General features: G+C 53.7%; 1 protein-coding gene across 6 annotated transcripts in view; it reads right to left on the bottom strand.

The window, feature by feature from the left end:
* PIK3R6 (phosphoinositide-3-kinase regulatory subunit 6) overlaps nt 1-13949 on the bottom strand; it is a 58231-nt gene that overhangs the window by 9364 nt on the left and 34918 nt on the right. For all 6 annotated transcript variants that reach the window (XR_003612536.2, XM_028124932.2, XM_028124930.2 and 3 more), the window contains 6 exons: nt 12025-12190; nt 11237-11323; nt 9832-10255; nt 9442-9520; nt 8575-8697; nt 5782-5892 (listed from right to left, as the gene is read on the bottom strand). Coding sequence is in view for 5 of the 6 variants with exons in the window: in XM_028124932.2 (XP_027980733.2) it covers nt 5782-5892; nt 8575-8697; nt 9442-9520; nt 9832-10255; nt 11237-11323; nt 12025-12190 (990 nt within the window). In the remaining variant the exon portion in view is untranslated. The remainder of the gene's footprint in view (nt 1-5781; nt 5893-8574; nt 8698-9441; nt 9521-9831; nt 10256-11236; nt 11324-12024; nt 12191-13949) is intronic.

Here is a 13949-nt window from a genome sequence, read left to right as displayed (position 1 = left end):
GAGCTGAGCCACTCTGGGGGAAGGGCAGAAATGTGGGGCCAGAGAGGCCTCTGAGGGGAGCCAGGCAGCGCAGCGGGGAAGGGTGGCCACGGGGATTTTTGAGAGCAGGGATCCCGAAAGAAGAGTGGCTACCGAGAGTGGTTTGTGCGCTGGGCGGGCGCTCCCAGCGAGGCCTCGTGCTCGCATGGACCGTCAAGGACTTCACAGACGCCAGCATCCTTAGGGGAGGCCGCTCTGTGACGCTGATGGGTCAAGACTAACACCAGGCCCTGCCACAGTCGCAAACACAGGAAAAAACGGGAACGCTGTGGGGGCCGCATCCCCCCCTACCCTGCCATCGAGGTAAGCGTGAGGGGGACGGCTGCCTCTCAGAATCGAAGGATCACTCTGAATTAAGAACGTCCGAGATGCCCAGTCACAGAACCACTCCCGGCGGTTGCCCACGCCGTGCACTGCTCCTCCCGCATCCGCAAACCCAGCTCCATGCGGGGGCAGGTGCGCTCCTGGGGCCTCCAGCTGAAGGCGTTGACTGTGGACGGATGCCTAACCTTTCCTTTTATTTGCGGTGCGGAGATGTTTACTCCCTTTAACTGCGTGAGAGGTTTCTCCCAATTGTGCCACTTTGCGTTGTTTGGTTTTGTCTTCTGGAAACCCAAGAAAGGGCCTAAATTCCTCAGTTAGGTCTGAAAGGGGGAAGGTGATAAAGATCCATCTCGGGATGCCGGGGGAAGAAGGAGAATTCAGAAGGAGACGGGAATGGCAGAGGCGGCCCCCAGAAATCTCTGGGGGGTGGGGCGGTGCGGGGCCTTCCTCAGAACACGGAATTGGACAGCCACATGCAAAAGAATGAAACTCGACCATTCTCTTACACCATACACAAAGATAAACTCTAAATGGATGAAAGACCTCAATGTGAGACAGAAATGCATCAAAATTCTAGAGGAGAACATAGGCAGTAACCTCTTTGACATCAGCCACAGCAACTGCTTTCAAGACATGTCTCCAAGGACAAGGGAAACAAAAGTGAAAATGAAATTTTGGGACTTCATTGCGATAAAAAGCTTCTGCACAGCAAAGGAAACAGTCAACAAAACAAAGAGGCAACCCACAGAATGGGAGAAGATATTTGCAAATGACACTACAGATAAAGGGCTGGTATCCAAGATCTATAAAGAACTTCTCAAACTCAACACCCAAAAAACAAATAACCAAGTCAAAAAAATGGGCAGAAGACATGAACAGACACTTCTCCAAAGAAGACATACAGTGGCTAACAGACACATGAAAAAAATGTTCAACATCATCAGCCATCAGGGAAATTCAAATCAAAACCACATGGAGATACCACCTTACACCAGTTAGAATGGCAAAAATGGACAGGGAAAGAAACAACAAATGTTGGAGAGGTTGTGGAGAAAGGGGAACCCTCTTACACTGTTGGTGGGAATGCAAGTTCGTACAGTCACTTTGGAAAACAGTGTAGAGGTTCCTCAAAAAGTTAAAAATAGAGCTACCCTATGACCCAGCAATTGCACTCCTGGGTATTTATCCCAAAGACACAGATGTAGTGAAAAGAAGGGCCATATGCACCCCAATGTTCATAACAGCAATGTCCGCAATAGCCAAACTGTGGAAAGAGCTGAGATGCCCTCCAACAGACGAATGGATAAAGAAGATGTGGTCCATATATACAATGGAATATTACTCAGCCATCAGAAAGGATGAATATCCACCATTTGCATCCACATGGATGGACCTGGAGGGGATTATGGTGAGTGAAATAAGTCAAGCAGAGAAAGACAATTAGCATATGGTTTCACTCATATGTGAAACATAAGGAACAGCACGGAGGACATTAGGAGAAGGAAGGGAAAAATGAAGGGGGGGAATCGGAGAGAGAGACGAACCATGAGAGACTATGGACTCCGGGAAACAAACTGAGGGTTTTAGAGGGAAGGGGGGGTGGGGGAGTGGGGGAGCCTGGTGATGAGTATTAAGGAGGGCTTGTACTACATGGAGCACTGGGTGTTATATGCAAACAATGAATCATGGAACACTACATCAAAAACTAATGATGTAATGTATGGTGATTAACATAACATAATAAAAAAAAAGAAAAAAAAAAGAACATGGAATGGGGACTCACGGAAATAGTCATTAGACTTGAGCTAGCAGGGAGATCCTAGCGGAAGCCCGGGACACGTGCCAACGTCCAGCTCTGTCGCAGACGTTTGCTGGGGGAATGCGGGCCGGATCTTTGGATGAACGAGACCCGGTGGGGGAGGGGACTCAAGAGTCTCTTTTGTTGGGACCTTACTCTGCACTAGACGTTCTGAGAAAGGCCCTTGACCTACGTGACCTCATTTAACCCCCCAGCAGCACCAGGGGATGGGCCTCATTAGCCTCCATTAGGATCCTGGACACTAAGCCTCAGAGATGTGCGCTGACTTGTCCCAGGTCACAAGCAGCAAAGCTGGGCTATCATTCAGCATCTCAGCCGCGGCTCTGGAAAGGCTCTGGAATCATCTGCGTGCCTACCTCCTTGCCCTGCCCCTCCCCCCATGTCTTTACCATATTTGAAGCCTCATGAAACCCCTAAGGCAGGTGAAGATCATAATGCCTCTTTTCCAGGTGCCCATGACCACAGAGCTAGCAAGCGGAGGGACCAGCCAGGCTGTGGACTCTCTACCACCCCACATGGCCTCTGATTCCACACCTGCTGCACCCTGACAGCCCACCAGTGCCACACAGATTCACTGTCTGCACGCACACACACGTGCATGCACACACGTGTGCACACACGTATGCACTCACACGCACACGCATGCACGCACACATGCACGCGCACACACACGCATCCACGCATGCACACTCGCACACGCATGCACATATGCACGCACACTCATACGTGCACATCTGCAAGCACACGCACGCCTGCACACACACATGCATACACGCACACTCACATTCACACACATGCCTGCACACACACGCATGCATACACACATGCACACAATGCACACTCACATGCATACACACATGCACACCCACACGCATGCACACGTGTGCACGCCCGTGCCCACATGCGCACACGTGCACACTCACACGCGCACACACGTGCCTGCACACGCACACACACATGCATGCACTCACACACAGGCATGTACACATACTATTGTGTTAATGGCGTGAGACTCAAAACTCAGATACAGGGGGCGCCTGGCTGGCTCAGTCGGTAGAGCACATGACTCTTGATCTCAAAGTTGTGGGCTCGAGCCCCATGTTGGGTGTAGAGATTCCTTAAAAAGAAAATCTTAAAAAAAATTCAGATCCAAACAAAGCGCAGAACCATCTCTCCAGGGACTCACAGTTTGGGTGGGGAGCGATGCACAGAGCAGGGATGTTATAGAGGTGTAGGGAAAAGCAAGGGCTGTGCCCACAGCACTGTGGACACAGAGGAGAAGCACCTGAGCCCGCTTGGGGGGCAGGAGGAAACAGAGAGGTGAGGACTGGCGAGGAGGCAGGGGAGGATGTGGTGGGGTCAGGAAGGGAAGTCCAGGATAAAGCACAGTGTGAGCAAAGCCTTGGGGGTGGGAGCATCAGGGTGTGTATGGAAAGCAAAGAGAGAATGAAGGGGCTACTGGGCAAAGAAGCCTCTCTGAAGGTCACAGAGGACGAGTAGCAGGAGAGAAGGTTCCAGAAGTCAGGTGGGGGGCGGGCTTCAAGAAGGGGAAATGAGGGCCTTGATTTTGCTGTTGTGACACACACATGGATATCACATATCTAACTGTACAGACAAAGGAAGAAAAGTATCGTGGCCCGGGGTGTCAAATGTAGAAGAGGGCCCAAAAGAGAGGACAGGAAGCATCCTTCGGGTCTGGCGACTGGAGGTCACTGGCAAGAATGTGTCAGAAGTGCCAGACTGCCTGGTTGGAGGACAGAGCGAGACAGAAAGAGACGGGGATGGAGGTCGGGCCATCTAACCCCACAGCCCTGGCTTCAGGGCGGACGGACGTGTGGCCCATCTCCTGGGTCACAGTGATCGGCGTACTGATGAGAATTAGCCTCGATCCCATTGGAAAAGGGACACCCTCTCCCCACCTGGGGTTGCTGAGCTTGAAAAAATGCTGGCCCGGGACTGCTGCAGGTCATCTGGTCACCAGGACGGGAGACGAAGCAAGGCAGACACAGTACTGATCACCCCGTTTGAAGCCCCAGACCCAGCTTTTCCAAAACCATGTCCCCCCTGCCCTTGCCAGCGAGGTGAGCCAAGAGAACTCGTTTCCTGACACCGATTTTTAAGATATCTGTTACTTGCAACTCCAAGAGTCTTCCCCAACACAAAACGGGAGCCAGGAGGGGCATTTTGCAAGTGAACAGTCCAAGAGGAGTGGAAGGGTGGTGAGCATCCTTCTACCCGGTGGGGACTGGGCGGCCTGCCCACTGGAGACCCGCGCTCAGACCCCGAGCCTAAGGAGGCTGAAGCATTAGGGGGCGGGGATGCAGGTGTGTGTCGGTGAGGGACGCTAAGAAAGCGCCAACTGTCAGCAGACGCTGGTGGAACTTAGCACAGAGGGCAGAAACACTTCTCGTCCAAGAGAGCTCCTTTCTGACTGGATCAGCCTACAAGAGCTGGACAGTCTTGGGAACCAGAGGGTTTAAAAACCTGACTTCCCTGCCACCATTTGAGCCTGGGAGCTTGAAAACAAGGTGGGAGATAAGGTTGAGACAAAGTCTGGGAAGAGTCTGATTCTTGGGCTCTCCCTCCCAGGCCCTGTCCCTAGGCAACACGCTTAGCAGGAATATGAATGGAAACCTTGCAGGCTCCAGAGGCTGTTCTGCGCATTTTCGGAGGCAAGGACAGCATGGGGGAGGGGAGGGCCCAGGAGAGGGGCTGGCTGAGGGGGAGGTCCGGGAGGAGGTGGGTGAGGACAGGAAGGGCGCGGGTAACGGGGTTTTGCTGGAGCTGGAGGTGCTCTGTATCCACTGGGGAGGCGCACGCGAAGGTGTGGATGCACTGATAGGTGTGGACAGCACGCGTGGGGACACCTAATGGTCTCCATTTTCCCCAGTGGTGTGGATGACAAAGTCACTTGCTGAAAGTGAAGGGCAGGAGAAAAGCAGGGAAGGGGGAGCTTGCCAAGAAGGCAGTGTAGGCCCAGCTGAGGCTGGACACCACGGAGGTGTCTGTGTCCAGTCGGAGGGCTTTGGAATGTTTTCCAGATGGTGCTCAGGAGCCCGAGCTTAGTGAAAGGTAAGGCACACTGCAGCACTGCTCTGGGCTCGGGAGACAGCAGGGCAGGGAGGCCGGGGTTGGGACAGGAAACCACGGCAAGGAGCCAATGGACATGAGAAAGCAGAAGGACCTGCCCACCTCTCTAAGGAGGCAGGTCCTGGAGGAGAAGGTGAGAGGGTCTTGCAGGGATGGGAGTTTGTGATCAGAGCCTAGAAAGTGAGCATCTAGGAATTCTGAGGTAAAGCAATTCCTGGTGATAATTTTCACAGCTGCCTGTCCCCCGTCCTCTACAGGGTCAAAGCCTAAGGCATCCCTCCACATGAACAAATTCTGTTTCTGCTTGCACTGGAGGTCTTTGAAGCTGAGAATTATCCAATGCATCCAAAGATTGAGAGGATACAGTTAACAACCAAGTCCAGTGGGTCTGTGATTTGTACCCTGGTAACCTGCATTTCCCGAGAGCTAGGGTGTTTTTAGGGGGTGGGGTCCAGGGGTCCTGCAGGCTGATACACTACCCGTGGAGTCCCACGGTGGGGGATACCTACCTTGACAGTATAGATCTGGAAGTAGATGGGTTGGGTGCCCATGCGAACGTAGTAGGTGATGACATCCAGGATGAAGGGGTCCACAGTCCGGGATGTGTCCAGGGAAGGGGGCTGTGAAGGGGCAGAGAAGGTCTTCAGCCACCGCCCTCCATGTGACTGTGGGGGGTGCTATTTTGGTAACAGAGAAACTCCAAAACATTCCCACGTACCCTCTGTGAGGCACTAAACCAGCTGGTCCCTCAACACACTCTAGGCCTTTCCTCCCACCCGATTTCCACCCCCAGGTCCCCAGGGCCTCTGATTCATTCCACTTGCACAAAGACACATGGGGTGCCTCTAGGTGGAAGGCACTGAGCTGGGTGCCTTGGGGTAGACAAGATGCTTGGGAATATAGCCAGTGATCACAGAGTCTGGGCTGGGTTCCAGCCACTCACTGGCCAAGTGACCTAGGGCATGAGAAGTGAGGGGATCTGCTGTCTCCTTCAGCTCTTGGGGTATTTAAGTATATCACAGATTAATTTACATTTGTGGGTTATTGGGAAAACACTAGTACCATGTCCTACAGGCCTTCCTCATATGATCATAAAACAGAACCACAGTTTCTTTTCCTTTTAGATAAATGGAATGCTCACATAGTGCCAGAATTGGAAAGCAGCTAGAGTTTATCTCATCCAACTCATACCCGATCCTATAACGTCTCTTCTGACTCCCCTGTCTGGCCCTACTGAAATATTGCTCCCTTCAGAAAGGCCACATGGAGGACCGGTGAATGTACTCTAACAAGGCTGTCCTTGCTCACACTGTTTCCAGTCTCTTCCTGTGGAAACCGCTTTTGGACGAGCATTGGGGCTGTACAAACTGTTAATTATGAGGGCAAGGAGAACAGGGAGGACCCCAAATCCTGCGTGTGTACCAGCATGGGAATAAAAGCTACCGACAACAGAGCACAAGTCAGACGTTCCTCCTCTAACAGCCTCCAAGTTTTGAGCAAAACAGTATTTCAATACCCAGCTAAACAGTCTCCTGTGCATACGCAAAGACATTTTTCGGGTAAGCAGTAATTCAGGAAACAGGCCTCCCCGCACACCTCTATTAGAAGGTACAAGAAAGCACCCTAATCAAGTAGAGTGTCAAGTTAGAAATCAGGTACCTAAAATCAAGAGGCTCCTTTTATGTAGGACTACCCACTGACCAGATATAAGGGGGGAGAGACACCATCCACAAAGGCAAGAAAAAAACTAGGAAACGTAAGGAGGAAATTTAACCAGAAATGGGTAAAAGCGCTGTGATTAACAGTGTAAGGCTATTCTGAGGGACACACACAAGACTTCCCTACATGAAGATAAACACCACGTTCCCAGAGGGGGCTGCGTAACACCCTAAAAGAGGCTGATTCTCTTCCAAATTTCAATTGAAATCCCAAGGGGGGGGGTGGTGGAAGGATTAAAAAAAAAATTTGACCAAATTTCTAATATTTATCTGGAAACAGACACAAACAAACATAGTCTGAAATGTTTTCAAGAGGAAGAGTAATGGGGTAGGCTTACCCTGCCAACTATTAAATTAAAAAATGCTAATGTGGCCGATAATGAATGGATTAACGAGAAAGAGTTAAGTGTCCCGGAATAAACTCAAGCATCTGTAAAAATTTAGTAGATGATAAAATGGGCATTTCAGACTGACGGGGCAAGATGGCTCATGCAATAAATAGCTTTAGGACAACTGGCTAAGCATTTGGAAAAAAGCAATTTGCATGCCTCACACTCAACCCTGAAACTGATTGCAGGCAGGTTATTTAAATGGAAAAACCGAGACCTGAAAAGTTACAGTAAATGATCAGTGAATATTAGTTTAATCCTGGATATAACATAATCAGTGAGGAAGACCTCTCCAAGCAGGACTCCAACAGCAGGTATCACAAAGGATAAGAGTTCTGTGTGTAACTGCATAAAAATATCAAACTTCTGTAAGTCAGAAGACACTACTGACGAGATTGATAGGCAAATAAACAAAGTGGAAAAAAAAAAGTCTGCAACACCAAAAAGGTTAAGATTCTCTTAATATGAGGGGTGCCTGCGGGGCTGGCTCAGTTGGTGGAGCATGAGACTCTCCACCTCAGGGTTGTGAGTTCGAGCCCCATGATGGGGGTAGAGTTTACTGGAAAGATATAAAAAAAGATTCTCTTAATAGACAAAGGCCTTTTCAAGTCAGGAAAAGATGGGAACTCCCTCCCTACCACCCAGGAGGGTTGGGGGGTAGCAGCCCGGTGTTGTGGTCAAAGGATATGCTCTGGAATCAAGCTGTCTGATTCCAAGTGGGACTCTACCTCTCACTTTGCAACTCTGGACTAAGTTACCTAATTTCATTGCATCGCCACGGCTTGATCTGTAAAATGGGGACATGGCAACATTAGCACCCGCCAGCAAGAGTGCCTACTTGGTAGGGCTGCTGAGTGCCTGGCCCGTGTGAGCTCTCAGGAGGCACAGGCTCTTACAGTCACAGAGAAACCATCGCAGGAACCTCAGAAGAGAAGGAAGAAACGGGCCGACACCCTTATGGAAGAAGGTTCTCCTTCACATTGTCCCCAGTGTCCTCCTGCCCCCAGAGCAGGTGCCTGTTAAGAGTTCCGAGTGCATTTCCACCACGAGCTGCTTAGGGCATCTCCCTTGTGCTCCCTTCCAGCCTCACCCCACCCCGGCAGGCCCTGGGGCTGACTCTTGAGGTCGAGAGCCAAGGGTGGTATCTGAAAACGGGCCCCTCCCACCTCCCCCCTTACCCTCGAGGGCCCCCTACCATCTCTGCCAGCTTGTGGATGGCCGGGCATAGCGTGTTGACGGTGCTCTGGTACCACGGGTCTGCGCGGCCCAGGAACGTGGCCAGCTCTCTGAGCTCTGAATGTCTGCATGATGGCAGCTCCTGGGGTTCAGGGGGGACGGGGCAGACCCATCAGGCCCGGTCTCTGGCACCTTCTTCCTGGCCAGAGGGTCCCCTAGGCAAACTGGCCAGTCACTGAACCTCCTGGGGCCTCAGTTTCTCTGCCATGTGAAGACCATTAGGTTTTAGGCCCCTCCCCCCGCCCCCCGGCGAAGCTGGGAGACCCTTGACTGAGGGCCACTTGCCAAGGGACATTGAAAAATGACCATGAGCCTTGGAAGCGGAGAGACAAGGACTGCTTTGAATTTACTGCTCCCGGAAAAGCAAGCAGAGCGGGACAGCAGAAATGCACAGCCGCAAGGGTAAGTTTGTCCCCCACCCCCCAATAGCTCAATGGGCTCCCACTGTCTGAAATTTCCTTTTATGTGACCCCAGGAAGCATGCTGTGTGTGCGAGCCCCTGTTTGAGGAGCAGCTTGCAATGAATTCCATCAGAAAAGCCAAACAAAATTCAGCAATGGGCAGGCTGCCCTCACTGCTCCCCCCCCCCCCCCGCCCGGTGAGGGGACGTTCAGCCTCCAGGGCCCGCATCTGGGGCTTCTCGGACACAGACCTGATCTAGAAGGGCTCCCCCGGCCCCGCATCCTAAGGAAGGATGAGAGGATTCTAGTGCCTGGAGCCAGAGATGTGGTTGCCCAGCCCCTAAGCCAGACCCCTGCTGCGGACAGCCCCCCCCCAACTCCTTCCCCCACGTCCCTCCCCTCCCTCCCCTGCCCTGCCCAGCCACCTCGGGCGCCAACACGGGGATGTAGTAGAGCTGCAGGCTGAGTCTGGGGGTGAGGCAAAACTTCTGGGTCTCTCGTTTCCTGGAAAGGGGCAGCAGAGCACAGGGGTAAAGGCAGGTGTTGTGGCTCCCGACAGTTCCACATTCTGGTTCTGGTATTTAGTATCTCTTGACGTGGGGCGACGTGCTCCAGCTCTCTGAAGCCTCTGTGTTCCCGTCTACAGAATGGGTACAGTCATGTCTGTCTCGAGGGGCAGTGGTGGGGCTTACGGAGCTCACTGCAAAGTGCCGAGCTGGTGACCGCACCCCTGCTGCATGGGCCCGCCTGTGCCCCGGCCAGCACCACCCCCACCTGCAGTTGCCCTCCCCCCGCCCCCCGCCACGGGGCCCTACCTGAGGCTGTGGTAGGCCTGGGCCAGGCGCCCCAGCATCCTGTCATCGCCCAGCACCAGCACCCTGGCCGTGTGGAGCCGGGAGACCCCGGGCAGTAGCTCCCCATCCCCACTGGGCATGCCCGTCCTGCGGTGCAGTCCCTGGGGCCCGTCCCAGCACGCAGGCATCAAGATGTCGGGGGGCCACATCCGCTTCTTGATGCCTCCTTTGCGCTGCAGCCCGGCACGCTCCATCTCAGGGCTGCTGGGGACAGGCAGCTCGTCGGCCCCTGCAGGGAGGTCCCGCTCGATGCCACTGTCGGTGGACAGCAGGGACGCCCGGGCCAGCTCCCGGTCTGGCCAGAGGCCCTGCAGATCCAAGGCCTCCAAGTCAGCACTGAGGCGCAACCGGGACCGCGGGCGCAGGAAGAGTACCAGCTCCTTCCCTGGGATGCCGAGGACAAGCGAACCGTCAGGGCAGAGAAGTTACGTGAGGCTGGCGGGGTCTCACCCCGGCAAGGCCCGTGGTTCTGTGTTTCTCAAACACCGTTCAGCCACATAGAAGCCCCACAAGATGCCCCACGAAGGAACGAAGGTTCGGTGGCTACCAAAGACAGAGAAGCCCGCATATTCCTGCCACCTCTTGTGGAGTTCCGTTAGTAAACATATGAAAGGCTCTGAGAAGTCCTGCAGTAAAGAAGTCAGCTTCACGCAGTACCTCCCACTTAGCTGACCCTGGAGTCCTCTTTATCATATCCACTCATCGGCTTCCGCCCATCCTCCCGCTGTCTGTAGCTTCCCCTGGGACACAGGGAACAGAGCGCACCTGCTCCGGGAAAGACTGCTAGGCTTTTCTCACCGGCTTTCATTTTATTACCCATGAGGAAACTGAGTCAGTGTAGGGTGACCCAGCATAGGAAAGGAGGTGCCAGGAGTTGGACCCGGTTCACTAGCCCAGCACTTCCCACCGTAATCCACACCCCTGCCCGCCCCCCCCCCCCCCCGCCTGCCTTGAGAAGGGCTGGGGACAGCCGCATGGGAACACAGGTGCACAGAAGTGTCAGGCAGGCGGGTCTCTCTGGAAGACCCCCTCCAGCTGCTGGAACTGTAACATTTTGGGTAACTGCCTCCTCCCCGGGGACATTCATTGTCTACTAGCATCAACATGGCATGGGGCGATTCCTCGGCACAGGAGCCATTCTGACATAGAGAAAATGGGTCCTTCCGGATGTGCAGAACGACTCAGGGAACAAGGAGCACACACGCGAACACACACACAGCAACAGATACACACACGCAGACGCAATACGCACAGTCACACAGACACATGAATGCATACACAGATGCCGAGAAACACACACACACACACACACACACACACCCCTATTTCCAGCCAGCTCTCCACGGAGAAGGTGCAAGGCACTTACAGAGCTGCTCCTCATCGGTCCACAGGTGGAAGGTGATGTGGGGGCTGGGCAGAGGGATGCTTGGCTGCGGGTCCTGCAGGGGGTCACCTGAAGGCAGGAGGACGGCTGTGGCATTCTCTGCCCCCCCCCGTTCCTATAGGGCCCAGGGTGGGTGCAGAGACCCTCTCTCCCGTAGGGTCCAGCCCAGGCTTCCTCTCTGTCCCATCGGCTCACCCAGGGCCCAACAGCCACCTGCCCCCTCCCTGCCCGAGGCTGTTCAGCGGCCCCCTGTTTCCTGCAAACTTCCTCGTGTCCTTTGAGACCTTTCCTCCCATGGTTGGTCCCTTCCCGCTAACCCCGAGCCAGAAGCGCAGCCAGGCCGGGTCACCTTTCTCCCTGCCGTGTTTCTCTAACACGGTCTGGGTCTGATTCTTAGTAGCCGGGTGATGTCGGGCAAGATTTTTCAGCCTCTTTCTAACTCAGGCTTCTCGTCTATAAAACGAGGGGCATAATTTCTGTCTCAGAAGTTTGCTCTGAGGATATTAATCCGTGCAATATTTAAATATGTCAAGTGCCTCGAACGGCAGCTGGGGGACAGGCGGTGCCCCGCAGGTGCCAGCTGCCATTGTGACCAAATCACCCACCTTCTTAGCTGCCCCCGCTCCCCCCCACCCCCCGACCTTCCAAGTTCCTGGGCGGCCCTCAGTCCCCAGGCTGCCACTCGCTTGAGCCGCGCGCGGCAGGTGCAGCGCTGCTCTCTGGCGCCCCCTGCGGGCCCTCGCCGGGCCTCGCTGCCCCGGCCCGCTTACCGCAGCAGCTCTCCGTGGCGGCCGCCGCCGGCCCCAGCAGCGAGCAGTAAATCTCCTCTAGTCTCTCCAGGTGTCCCTCCCGGTTCGGGTTGGGTTCGCCGGCCATCTGCTCCACGGCCGCCACCACGGCGTGGAAATAGCGCTCCAGGGCGTGGCGAGGGCTGGCCTGTCGGGGGTGGGGCGCGCCAGAGCCTGGGTCCCGGCCCAGCACCCAACCACCCCAGCTCCGATGTTGCCTGAAGCTGCTTGCACCTGCGGGTCCCCCCTGTCCCTCCCACTGTGGCTCCCTGCAAGGGCTGGACCCCAGAGGGGCAGGGATCGCCGTCCTGGGATCAATGTGCTGCCCCCACCTGGACGCAAACTCCGGGAAGGCAGGCCTCTGTTTGCAGCTGCACCCGATGCCCCTAGAACATCTTCCTACACATAGTAGGTGCTCAAGAAGCAGTTGCCGAATATTCCCTAGACTTCTGTCATTCCTATGCTGTCTTGACATACTGCCTCTGCTAGTATTTACTTGCTATTTTTCTTTCAGTCAGCTCATTTTTGGGGGGTTCAGAAAGATTTCAGAGGGGCAATTTATGTTGCTGCTCTCTACAGGAAGACTAATGTCGCAGAGGTAATGGACAATAGCTAAGGTGTCTATAACGATCACAAGGCACTATTATTAAATTCTAGCCAGGTACTCTGGCCTGCCAGGCTTTAGAGCTTGGAGCTTGCTTTCTCTCTCTCTCTCTCCTTTTTAAGATTTATTATTTATTTTATTTTATTTTATGTATTTTTGTTAAAGATTTTATTTTTATTTAAGACAGAGAGACAGAGAGAGCTCACAAGCACGGGGAGAGGCAGAGGCAGAGGGAGAAGCAGACTCCCCGCTGAGCAGGGAGCCCGATGCGGGACTTGATCCCAGGACCCTGGGATCATGACCTGAGCCGAAGGCAGGTGCTTAACCGACTGAGCCACCCAGGAGCCCCCAAATTTATTATTTATTTATTTTTTTAAAAGATTTTATTTATTTAATTGACAGAGAGAGAGAGAGAGAGAGACAGCGAGAGAGGGAACACAAGCAGGGGGAGTGGGAGAGGGAGAAGCAGGCTTCCTGCTGAGCAGGGAGCCCGATGCGGGACTCGATCCCAGGACCCTGGGATCATGACCTGAGCCGAAGGCAGTCGCTTAACCAACTGAGCCACCCAGGCGCCCCCTATTATTTATTTTAGAGTGAGGGCGCATGCATGAGCGCCAGGAGGAGGGGCAGTGAAAATCTTAAGCAGACTCCGCACTGAGCCCCATGTGGGGCTCCAACCAGGGGCTTGCCTTAGGGCGTTGTGGGGCTCGAGCTCACAACCCTGAGCTCACGACTTGACCTAAAACCAAGGGTCAGATCTTAATCAACTGCACCACCCAGGCGCCCCTGCTGCCTTCCCTTTTTAAAAAGGGAAGTTAGTGTTAAAAGAAGTTAGGGGTAAAGCACCAAGCTGAGCTTTTCTCGTTAATGGAAATTAATGGAAACAGGTTTTGTAAGCCTCTCGTCGTGCATTCCATGCTCTTTAGCATGGCTGCTTCCTGCCTCCAGTCCTATACACCCTCAAGATCTGTCCCACCACCTCGTTTACTCTCTGATTCCATCTGATTCCATCTTCTATACTCTCCCTCTCTTCCTGTTCTGCTTTGGCTACACAGGTCTCCTTATCATTCCTCAAACACACCAGACATGCTTACACCCCAGGGCCTTTGCACTTGCTGTTCCCGATGCTTGGAATGTTCTCTTGGATATCCACATGGCTCGCTCTTTCACTTCTCCTTTAGGACTTGACTCAAAAGTCAGCTGACAGGGAGACTTCCCTGATCCACATGATCTAAAATTTCAGCCCCGCCCCTCCCCATTTCACATCCTTCTTTGCACATTTTCCCCTTTAGCTGTTATTTAT

This window comes from Eumetopias jubatus, unplaced genomic scaffold (assembly GCF_037043125.1).
Source record: "Eumetopias jubatus isolate StellerSeaLion01/CBP00866 unplaced genomic scaffold, mEumJub1_p1.0 scaffold_10, whole genome shotgun sequence".
Lineage (NCBI taxonomy): Eukaryota > Metazoa > Chordata > Mammalia > Carnivora > Otariidae > Eumetopias > Eumetopias jubatus.
This window is presented reverse-complemented; position numbering and strand designations above follow the sequence as displayed.